Source organism: Lissotriton helveticus, chromosome 5_1, assembly GCF_964261635.1.
Source record: "Lissotriton helveticus chromosome 5_1, aLisHel1.1, whole genome shotgun sequence".
Classification (NCBI taxonomy): Eukaryota; Metazoa; Chordata; class Amphibia; order Caudata; family Salamandridae; genus Lissotriton; species Lissotriton helveticus.
The window spans coordinates 1,069,035,270-1,069,047,666 of NC_136065.1; the positions used below are offsets into that span (position 1 = coordinate 1,069,035,270).

Sequence of the window (12,397 nt, forward strand, 5' to 3'; positions counted from 1 at the left end):
GTGAAGCCTGGTGGGAAAATGAAGCAGCTGCTGACATCTATCAGATTATGCAATAGAGCAGTCTACTGTGAGCCCCCAAGAAGGGGAGCAGTGGATGAGTAAATCTTGAACTGTGACATAAGGTACCTGATCTGTGATGTCACCAGGCCATGGACCATGCCGAGGAGAGGAGAGGATCAGCACTTTTTAAAAACACAGCAATAAGGAAGTCTAAAAGTAATATCAGAAGGTGAAAGTACAGGCTGAGCCCCAGGACGGCCACCCCTAGATAGCACAGCAGAGATCTAAATAAGTCTCAGAGCAAAAAACGCCATTGCTTAGACACAATCATGTTGAGATACAACATAAGAAGTAGAATGCATTGGAAGGGATTGCAAAAGGAGGGTAACACCCGTAGGAAACTCAAGTTCCATAAATCATCGGAAAAATTAAAGTCCAAGTGCAATGACCAACTGAGACGAAAGGGGTAGAGTTGGCATGCTGAAAGACAGTCCAGGTTGCACCCATCGAAACTTAATGAAAGACAAAAATGCAGGGGTTTTTAAAGGTACTACTGAGAGCATATAGAATCTTAGTCCTAGATCTCCTGGGAAACAACTCTGAGAACCAACACAGCAGTAGGAGACATGCTCACAAGACCAGGTGAGACTGAAAATTTTTCAGCATGGGCAGGTAGCGGCTTCTGGGCAGAAGATGTGAGATTTCACAAACAGTCCATTTTGCCATCCATAGGGGAAAAAGTATATTTCGCTGGGCTTACAGAAACGTAAAGGCCCCCCACATTAACACAGAACAGGTTTAAGGATGTTCAAGATGCAGGGAGGATACAACTGTTAAAGACATTGGTACACGTGCCACCAAAAAAACGCCATTGCAGGGGGGGGGGGGATAAAATTAACATGGAATCGTAGACCTTAGCCTTGGAAAACACAAAGGGGAATTCCAGAGCAAATGAAGTCATGAGACTTCTTAAAGCAGCTGCTCAATGGCCTTAGTACAGATCATACATCTCGTCCCAAATATTCAAGCATTAGCAACCGACCATGAGAACCAGAGTTCTTGAAACAAGATATACTCTCCTTGATCAAACAAAATATAGAACTCCTAGATAACCTAGATGACCTTGATAAATGATCCACAACAGCTAATGTGAGGCTGTGTGGACAGCAGATGGCTATTAGAGCAGATGGCACAGATATAGTAAGCCATGTCAAACAATTATTCCCGTTTTTTTAAATTCGAAAACAACATTTATAAAGAGGTATAAAGTACACACAATTTTCGCACCAGGCCAACGAGGTGCACGCCTACCAGATATCACCAATACCAATCATTGTACAGTGAACGAAAATATACTAGATGCTGCAGATGTGCAGAGAGATTTTCGATTTTAAAAGGTGCAAAATAGCCTTCTTTCAAGACCTTTCCCAAATAAGCATCGAAAATGAAGATACTTCAAACCAGTTACAGACCGTTTATGTAAATAGAAGATGACATTTATATGGGACACCCATTCCAATTTCACTTTGAATAATAAGGGAAAAATACAACCTGAAATTATTAACTGAGGTGAAGAAATACTAAATATCAAAGACAATGACCAGGGCATACTAAAAGAAGAGAACTTTAACTCCCCACCCAAGATCAAGGAACGGTGGACAAGAATTCAAAGAAGCAGATGGGAAACCAGCACAAGAAATCCTCTGGAACCAAGACTAGCCATAAACCATGTAGAAAAACTGACAATAGGGCATAGAGAAAAAGAAGATGGAGAAGCCACAAAAATGAAAAGCCAGCATGAAAACTACACGAGATATAAGGAACTGGGAAGGGTAAGGTGGGGTTCCGTGGCAGCCAGGGCACAGGGGAAAGTAAGATAGGTTTCACCTGTTGGAATGTCAAACATAGGCGAGGGTTTATACCTAGATGCAATGTATACAAACATCTAACAATAGACATGTACATGTATTAAAGCGCCTCATTGGCTTCCGAATGCAAGAAAAATATTTGCAAGATGGCTGATAGCAAAGTTAAGGGTACCCACCACCTCTAATGTGACAGGGCTTAAAGCTCAAGCAAAACGCATAATCCTAATGACATTGAACATTATCAAAAGTTTAAAAAGCGTTATTTGCATTTCACAAGAGACCTCCATAAAACAAAGACAACTGGATATTAAATCAAAACGATTCCCTGCACAATTCTTTGCCTCCACAACTTCCAAGGCAGCTGGAGTAGGCATTCAAAAACCCACTTTGATGTAACTGAGAAGCAGGTAGATAAAGAGCAGATAGAAATTTCCAATTTGGTTTTCTTCTCTTAAAGTGAATAATCTCTATGGTATGGATTTATGTATCGAATTAGAACCAGGAATATTTTGTACTAAACTCCTCCCAGAGTTATGGATATATCATACCATCTTACATAAATTAAAGAAAGTGATTCACAATGTAAGTTCCCTTTTGCATCACACACCATGGTGAGAGATTTGACTGATTAATTCAGAAATGTCCCGCAACATGAAATTGCCATCAAAATCAAACTATCTTAAGAGTCCCTGCAGCTAAACAGCATTAGAAGACCAAATAAACGAACACCTAGAGTTTATTAACTTGGAAGGTGGGGACTTAAATATAAGATGGTATGCCCTTAAACTATTAGCTAGGGGTATGAATTGCTGAAAGGGTGAGACTAAAAATCAAAGGCAAATTAGAGCCAATTTAGAAAAATAATTAAAAGTGCAGAAAAGCAATACAAACTGAAACAAATCACAAACTATGGAGGAAAGCACTTTAACTTAGAGAGCAGCTGAGTTTGCTTGTCTAGAATAAAGAGGAGTGTGGAGGGGCTAAAGTTGGACAAAAAGGAGAGAACACAGCTAAAGGCAACACACTGCAAATGTACATAGGCTTGATTAAGCAGTATAAGGGAAACTGAAGCATAGTGATAGTGCAAAAGTAGACTGCTTTTTTTTTTACCTGTACACAGCCTCCCTCTTAGATACTCAACCATAAGCACCAGGACTAAAGGTTTCTCCACTCTAATCTATAAAATATTCAGGCAAAGTAGGGGGGTACCTAGAGTGCTTTAACACTCCTTCGCACATTAACATAGATCATGTTGGATGCAAAAATCTGTTATGCCTAAACCCGGAAAAGAGTGAGAAATGTTGTTCTTATTTACATCAAAATTCTAGTGAAAAGACAAAGTCATCTCAACATTTGGCTCATCCCAACCAACGAGGATTCCAACAGGTCAGAAAGTGAGTGACAATAAAAAAACAAATTGCCTCAAGGCCTTTGATTGGGTGGAGTGGGGGTTCCTAAAGGAGATCATGGGAGTCAATGGATTTGACCCAAGATGTAGGAAAATGATTTGGGTAGGATATACAGACCCAAAAGCAAAAATACAAGTAAATACTCAGGAGTCCTGTGTAATTAAGATAGGGAGGTTAACAAGATAGGTATGTTCATCGCCCATGCTCCCGTTTGCACTAGAAATGCTATCATGGGTTTAAGATGCTTAACAGCCCACTGGTCGGGGAAAAGAGCCTAGGTCCAGAGAATTTTATTACTCATGTTTGTGAAGAAAGCTTGAAAACTAGTGGAATTCAAATTAACTTGATAACATTAGAGGGGTTTTACTGCTTCCAAAATCATCTTGAAGAGATTAAAGAGGACTCATTTCTGTTGAAAAGACCATTTGATTAGATATCTGGGAATAAGCATAAAACCAAAAGTTCACCATTGGTGAAAGTAATATAAGTTGCCCCCGTCAGGCTGCCAGATGGTATTGGGTATGGGATCAATAATGGAACCTCTACCACAATTGTGGGCCAGATTACGATCTTGCTAGTAAAGCCCTCATATAACTCTGATCCGGAGGGCTTTACCAGCGAATTGTGCTCCTAAAGTTCGGACGAGCGAGTACAATGCATCAGTATGCTTATGGACTCGGTTCGCTTGGACTCCCATTGAACTCTAAGGAAGCCTGTATACTGGCTCCCATAGCAAATAGGGGTGGGTGGGGAAAAGCGTACACCCTGTGGCTGGCACCCCATGTTGCCCACCACACTGTGCATGCTTTGATCGGGGGGACCCATGGGCACCCCTTGTGACAGATTCGGAGGGGCCTGGGTGAACGGGGGCCTGCTGCATCCCCCCCGAAGTACGACTCCAAATGCAGTTTCATCTCGCTGAGACAGAGTCGATGTGACTGTCTGAATCGTACTTGCTCGGAATCCGGCTCCATTGCGTGGCATGATTTGGCTACGAACGAGTTGTGCAGACAGGATCGGGTTGGGAAACGATTTAGTCGAATTGTTCGCGATCTTCGCATCCTACTTGGTCGTTCAGACCTGTGCATGATTCAGTCGGAAAAAAGGGGATACAAATTGGATCCAGAAAAGCCAAATCTGATTCGGGGGCCTTCCTGACGACATCGTACTCTGCTCCTTTGTGTCGATTTTCTTATACCAATTATCCAAAAAACTCTGGCATACTTGAAAGGCAGCAAGAACCTGTTCATATATGTTTAAAGAAGTAGACTTTGACCCAGAACATAACCTGTTGGAAGGTCTAGAGATTGAGAGTCTGAATACAAGACTACTATGAGAAGATACGCTGCAAGTACTTGAAGATTCCCTTTTTCAGGAGACCTAGACATGCAGAACACCCTGGCATTTCATAACAGAATGTGCAAGACTTGCACTTACCAGAGAGTCATGGTACATCAATGGGGAGTACCCTTGCTTCAAGTTGAAGTTAATTCTGAATAAATCCAATCCTTTCAGGCAAAACACCAAAGTATGGAGGAGATATATAGAAGACAGCCTTCTCATCTGGGAAGGTAGCCGTCTCTTGCTATTTCCCATGGCTGAATAACTGGGACCAGTGTTTGGAATTCACCCAGAGTCGGTAACGAAGAGCTCACCTTCCTGGATGGGAAAATGTTTCCCAATTCATGAGGTCTGTTCACAGACACATACCACCCCAGAACACCGAGAGAATCTCCCTTATGGGCAGGTCTTGAAAAAATGTAGGAACAGTAAGGGGGGGCTATAAAAAGATAAGCAGTGAATCTTGTTAATACATAACGAGCAACAAACTATCTGGAGAACATCATACAAAAATCTCAGAAGGATATAGAGGTCAGAAATAAATGAGCTTCCAGGATGGGAAAGGGAATAAGCACCCGCAAAATTTGTGGCGGTGGTGGGATTGGTGGCGATTTCTCTACAGGGAAGGGTATTTTTTTATAGAGGAAATACGTTTTGCAAAGTATTTATAATGGCATACACCGTTCTATTTATCTATGATTAAATACTTAGGCACTGGAGTAATCTAGGAAAGTTGCCAGTGTTTGCAGCTTTTGGTGAGTGGTTCTGGAATTATTTGTCAATTTAAAATGTACTTAAAACGTGGACATAAGTAAGTTTGGGTATATAAAGTTTTTAGAATCGTGTCCTCACTTTTTGCTCACTGCAAGTATTTTCGGAGATAGGGATATTGAAATTATTTGAAACGGAAAATTATTCTAGTTAACACAGTATAGCAATTAAATCTATGAAAGCAAAAATTTTCACAAATCTAAGTCAAGCAAGAAATGTATTTAAAAAACGGTTAAAGCACTATTTTCCACTGATAAATCACCACATATGGAACTTACAGCATCGATACCGGAAAGCTGCATCCCCATGTTAATCACCACCACAGAAATAAGTTGCCATCTCACAGACCGGTCACATAAGAGCTGGTGAACCGCCACAGACTCCACAGAAGTTAGAGAAAGTTGCTCCTCTTTCATCTCTGCTACAATGTCATCAACATCATGTTTACCCAGAAACCTCCTTAGAGCTATGGAAAAGAAGAGAAATTGAAAGAAATGTGATATTCACTCATTACAGTTTACTAACATAATCGAATATACTAGCCCATTTGATGAGATCTTTGGTTAACACAGTAGATCAGCTGCACCTTCTGGGAGCAACCAGAAGGTTAGAAAGAAAATTAACCAAGATGCATGCATTTAGTGCGACATGCAAGAAATACATTTTCAACTAGAGATGTCCATAGCATTGCTGAACAAAAAACAAACCTGCCTGAGCACAACAGCATGGGTATTAACACGGGTAAGAGAGACCATAAACCAGCCTATTCTCACAAACTCCTATTATCTATAAATGTGCTTTATACGTGTATTGAGTATGGAGACTATATAATGTGTCTAAAATAGGATTGTGGGAAATTATTATTTTGCCCATTCCGATGTTGATCTTTAAAACTATATGAAACGTTTGACACATTTTGGACGTTCTCTGTAGGGTACAATGATCTGCAAAAATTAAAGAACTGCCAATTTTAAAGCGCAAAAACCACTTTTGAATCATTGTTCCCTATGTTTTTTTATTAATCCTAAACCAAGTTCTGAATAATGTCCACGTTTAAAAAAGAACCACACCAAGCCCTAGTCTATGTATGTTTGAACCCCGATAGGTAAAGAGGATTTGGTGGTCACTGGTCTCAGCGACCAAGCTGGGGGTGACCAGAGACAACCAGTAGAAAGCAACAGGGACAATATCTACCTGCAGGCGAGTTTTGGCAGAGTTCCTTACAACGGTGTTGGAGAAATGCGAGGCGAGCTTAAAACTTTGTGAAACAGTGAGTTGGGCTGAGATGGGGAATGGCTGCTGTGGTAGATGGATGAAAGCAATACCAGGGAAAAAACGCATCATTCACACTGCTTGCTAACTAAACACCTTGAAACAAAGAATACTCTGAACCTATACAATGTGAGAATTCTCATGGCCACCATTATAGATTGTTGGACTTGGCCCTATTTGCATAAATACCACTTTTAGAAAGTAGGTATTTTCTTGTCTAACTATCCAAGCCTGCCTCTGCTTGGGTTGTGTATTCCTTGTCTGGAGTTTGAGTGACAGGGCTGGGGGATTCCAGGAGACAGGGTGAGTTAGCCCAGTGGTGAATAGAGAGATCTGCATCTAGATGGGAGGGAGGAGTTGCACCTGGGACCTGAATAGGGCTGTGCATTCCCTCCACAATGATGGCTCCACCCCCTGTGGTGCGTCTGATGTGTCTGCCCTGCACTGTGAAAGGAGAGAAGGAGTTATGTCAACAGAGTGCTCCAGTGCTGTGCCTTTCCTCCACAATGCTGGATCCACCACCTGTGGGGCGTCTGATGTTTCTGCCCTGCACTGTGAAAGGAAAGAATGAAACAGGGTGCTCCAGAACTGGTTTTGACTAGGCAAAGGCCTCTCTGCCCTCAGAAGACAAAGGATGTTGGGGTATAAGTATTGGAACCCTGATCCCAAGAATTTAGATCACTTTTGGACTACAAGAAGAAACTTTTGCTGAGAAGAGGAACCTAAAGAAATGGAGGAGAGACTATCCCTAAGCTGAAATGCTGCTTGGGGGATTGGCCTGCAGTGGTTGCCTGACTGCCAAAGAAAGGAGAAAGGACGTTGTGTGCACTTTATTCAAGGAGCCAAGGGCTTCAGAGAAGAGCTTGCCTTCTGCTGAAGTCTCAGGGACATCAGACTTTAACCACCAGCTCCCCAAGAGTTCTTTGGAAGTGCCTGCTGCTGTTTTGGGCCTTCTGAGGGACTGTTATGTTATGTTATGTTATGTTACGTCTATTTATTGTGCGCGCAGCGACTCCAGCCAAGGAGCGTCCCGGCGCAAAGACAAGGTAGCTCGTAACACAACGGGATGTAAAAAGAGGCAACTAAACAGCTAAAACAGGAGCAGGGATACAGACAACTAAAACAGGAAGGTTTTTATCGCCTTCCGGAAAGTCAGAAGGTCCTCAAGCAAGCGGATTTCAACAGGCAAGGAGTTCCATGCTGACGCAGCCAGTACCCGAAACGAGCGGCCTCCCATGCGGCTAAGCCTGAATCTGGGAACCACCGCAAGGGCCAGACCTTGGGAGCGGAGGCAACGGGCAGGAACGTAGAAAGACAAACAATTCGACAGGATTTCCAGGCCTGTACCTCTCAAGATTTTAAAAGCGAGGCACAGGACTTTAAAGAGAATACGCTTCCTAACCGGAAGCCAGTGTAGGGAGCGAAGGACACCTGTCACTGAGCAAAATCTTGGTAAGCCGACGATCGCCCTCGCCGCAGCATTCTGAACCCGTTGTAATCGGGTTAGTTCAGCCTGATTGGCCCCGGCCAGGAGAGAGCTGGCATAATCCAGGCGAGAGATGATAGTGGCCTGGATCACCAGCTGCCTGGTCGGGGCGTCAAAGAACTTGAGAACAGGTCTCAAGCCCCTCAGGAGACCGAAACAGCAGGCCGCAGTTCTTTTCGTATGGCCTATAAAAGAGAGGCCCGCATCCAGCCATATCCCTAGATTTTTCACTTCCGATACCGGGATCGGAGTGGGACCCAACTCTGGAGGCCACCAGTGGTCACCCCACAGCTCCACTCCCTTCCCGACGACCAACACCTCTGTTTTAGTGCCGTTTAGCTGAAGGCAGTTGCCTGTCAGCCAACTAGCCACCGCCTTCAGTCCGGACTGAAACCTGGGGGCCTCAATTTCCGCATCCCCGCTGAGCGTAACCGCCAGCTGAGTGTCGTCGGCATACGAGACCAGGGTAAGGCCCCACTGCCTGGCGACATCAGCCAGCGGCCTCACGTAAAGATTGAACAACGTGGGACTCAGCGAGGACCCTTGCGGAACCCCCATGGCCAGTGGATGGTAACTGGACTTGAAGGGAGGGATGGCAACACAGAAGGAGCGGTCGTCTAAGAAGGAGCGGAACCATTGCAATACCACACCGCCAATGCCGGTCTCCTCGAGCCGACGCAGGAGGATGCTGTGGTCTACCGTATCAAAGGCGGCGCTGAGATCTAACAGAATAAGCGCCGCCGTTTGACCAGCATCCAACCTTGCCCGGAGATGTTCCACCATCACAAGTAACGCAGTTTCCGTACTGTGCCCAGCACGGAATCCGTTTTGTGTAGGGTCGAGGGCATTGGTCCGAGTCAGATGTTCAGACAGGACCAAATTGACGTGGGCTTCAGTGATCTTGGCTGGCCAGGGTAGCAGCGAGATGGGGCGATAGCTTTCAGGCTTAGAGGGGTCCAGGGTAGGCTTTTTAATAATCGGGGATACCACGGCTTGTTTCCACTTAGATGGTACAATTCCCGATTCCAAGGAGAGATTGACAAGGGAGCATACAACTGTACGCCCCATAAAAGCCTGGTCTCGAAAGAGAGCAGGCCTTACTGGGTCAGATGGAGACCCAGATTTAACTTGCAACGCAAGTTTGTCAAAACCGTCCAAGGCAAGGGGGGGGAAAACAAGCAGTGTGGTCTGATGGTGAACCCGATTAATACTTTCCACAGTGGACCCTATGCTAGGGAATGTCCTGTAGATGGCTAGGACCTTCCCCAAAAAATAAGAGGCAAGGGATTCACATTGGGAAAGGGAGCTTACGGTTGTAGTGGTAGTCCGCTTCGCCATAAGTTGTTTTACGGCCTTAAAAATAGCCTTTGACGGATTTGGGCTGTTCCGGAATTCGGTAGCATAGAAGGCCGCACGAGCCCTGCAGATAGCTCGATGGTAGAGCTTAACGGACCTGGTATATGCGGCTTTTAAATCAGCCGCATAGGTTTTCCTCCAGGCCCTCTCTGCTCGTCTACAGGCGCCCTTTAGGGCCCGAAGTGCGCCATCGTACCAGGGACTGGACTCTCTAGAGTTGATTTTAGTTGATACAATAGGTATCAGAGAGTCCAAGGCCCTGGTAATCCAAGAACAGAAGAGGTCATACCCCTTTTCCACATCCGTCAAAAGGTCCAGCGGCTCCTCTAATAGAAGACGATGGAAGTCTTCTAACCTAAGCTTTTTCCAAGCCCTCTTCTGCACCCATCTAGCCGACGAGATGGAGGGAGTGGCAGAGACAGGGCATAGAATGGACACCAAGAAGTGATCTGTCCACTCCACCGGGGAAACAGAAGTAATTTGAATCCCCGGCAGATTGGTGAACAAGGGATCCAAAATATGCCCCCCCGAGTGGGTAGGCTGGGACACCATCTGAGGGAGTTGAAAGGCCTCAAGGTCAGAGGAGATGGAACGCACTGTCAAGCCAGAGAGGGTGTCGAAATGCAGATTTAAGTCACCCATGATAGAAAAGTTGGCACAATCTGCAACCAGAGGGCCAACAATATCGGGGAAAGCATTTCTAAACGCCACCTCACTGCCGGGTGGACGATAAACGACCATCCCGGACAGGGTAAACTCCGGGCTGACAGAGACCTTGAACATGGCACTTTCGCACCCAGAGATGGGTAGGGCGCTCCAGACGCAAGGGTAGATAGTTTTTACCACTAACGCGATACCTCCGCCCCTAGACAGCCTATTCAAGGTGTATATTGAATAGCCGGGTGGGCAGGCTAGATTGGTAATAGCGGTATCAGCGTCCTGCAGCCATGTTTCCGTCATGGCGAGTACGTCGGGAGCTTCCTCCTCAATAAGGTCATAAATATGCTGATAATGCTTCAGCGCGGACCTGACATTTAGGTTCAGGATCCTCAAAGTAGTAGGAGTGCCTGTAATGCGGTGCGTCTCCGAGGAAACCGTCCTTGAAAGGGGGCGCGGGGAGTCTAGAGCCCACCCATTACAGAGGCAATGATAAGGGCCACGCAGTGGGTGTACCGGGGGCAGGGTGCAACAGCGGCTTACCTGACCGATGGAAAGCAGGCAGTCCCGCGAGTACGTCAGCATGGTAGAGCCGGGATAGAATGATGCTCCCTAGCCAGAGTACCGCGACGTCCAGCGCGTCCTTAGCGCGGACGGGCGCAGACGGGCAGGACTCTGGCACGACTCCGGCCACGCGAGGACGCGCCCGCTGCGCGATCCCGCTGCGCTAGGGGAGGAGCTTTAAATAGGTGTTCCAGGTCCGCACATGCGCAGTAAAGCGCAGGCAGATCGAGCTGCCTCTAACCAAAACCCCACTCCAAAATGGCGACTGCGTGTCTCAAGGAGCTGATAGTGCGACTCACGAAGAAGAAGTGTGTCGCCGTTGCAGCCGTCGCATCTCTGAACAAGGGTGTTGCCGCTGTAGCTGACGCTTTGCATCGCATTACAAAAAACGTCTCGCAACATCGAAGCTGTCGCCGTCGCAGCCATCACATTTCTGAGCAAGGATGTCACCGCTGTAACGCGCATCGCCTCACATTCACAAAGAAGCGTGCCTTAGTCTGAGCCGCTGACGTCGCATCTCTGAACAAGGGTGTCGCCGCTGCAGCGGATGCATCGAGTCGAGTCATCTCGCAACATTGGAGAAGCGCGCCGCATCAAGAAGAAGATGCGATGTTTGTTTCTTTGCATCAGATCTTCAACGCATCACCATCCTTGCGTGCCAGGGACTACCGCATCACCGTTCCTCCAACACTTTCATTGCGCTGCGTGTCGCATCTTAAGGTACATTGACTCAAGTGTCGCATTTTAAGAACTAAAGAGAACTAAGCTAAGCCTACCATTTTAAGTATAGTATTGTGGATTTTTGTTGTTTGTAGTCTTGTGTTAAATCTATATAAAGAATACTTATTTTTTATATAAAACCGGTGTGGTGTCCATCTGTAGTGTTGTCACTTGATTACTGTATGTGTTCACAAATGCTTTACACACTGCCTTTGGGATAAGCCTGTCTGCTCGTGCCAAACTACCAAGGGGGTGAGCAGGAGTTATTTTAGGAGTGTACCCCCTTACCCTGACTAGAGGCAAGGGTCCCTATTTGTCACAAGTACCTACCTGTACCAACTAGAGACCCCCAAATCTAACATAGATGAATAGATTTAAAGTGTGTTTGAAGACAATACGAATTTGTTGACATGTTATGCAATTGGTGCTTCTACAGCGCACTCATCACTGTGATAGTATGCAGGCGCTCTGTAGCAGATGTGCGAGGTCAGCTCTGGAGGCTTACTCCAAAAGTCAGGTTGGTCATCAGGTCAAGAGTCAAGAAAAGCGGGAGGTGTGTTTTCTTATTTACGTTACAAGAAATAAAGGGCAAAAAAAAACGCACACTACAAAAATAAAAAGCATGGAGCCTACCCATTGCATAAAGACTGAAACACTGTAAATTGTTTCCAACAAATGCACCGTAAAACCAGGAATGCTCAGCCTCAGTCTTTCCATTACAGCAGGCACATGAACTTCTGCGCGGACAACCTGCTGGAGCTGTACTGCAATAAATTATATGGGCGAGTTTCCTGGACAGGCATTTATTATATTCTGGTTAGTTTTAAAGTACCTGTCTGGAAGGTCAGGGGTCAGTTTTATTATTGATGGTTAGTCGAACCCTACAGTGGATTGGGTCTTTGCGTTAACGCCACTTCCCGAAACCACTGAAAACGCAGATTTGATTAAGGTTT

General features: G+C 45.5%; 1 protein-coding gene across 2 annotated transcripts in view; it reads right to left on the reverse strand.

Annotated features, from left to right (window-relative positions):
- Positions 1-12,397, reverse strand: part of LOC144753492 (solute carrier family 2, facilitated glucose transporter member 9-like) — a 349,607-nt gene that overhangs the window by 113,389 nt on the left and 223,821 nt on the right. For both annotated transcript variants that reach the window (XM_078641162.1, XM_078641163.1), the window contains exon 7: positions 5,668-5,855. In XM_078641162.1, coding sequence (XP_078497288.1) covers positions 5,668-5,855 — 188 coding nt within the window. The remainder of the gene's footprint in view (positions 1-5,667; positions 5,856-12,397) is intronic.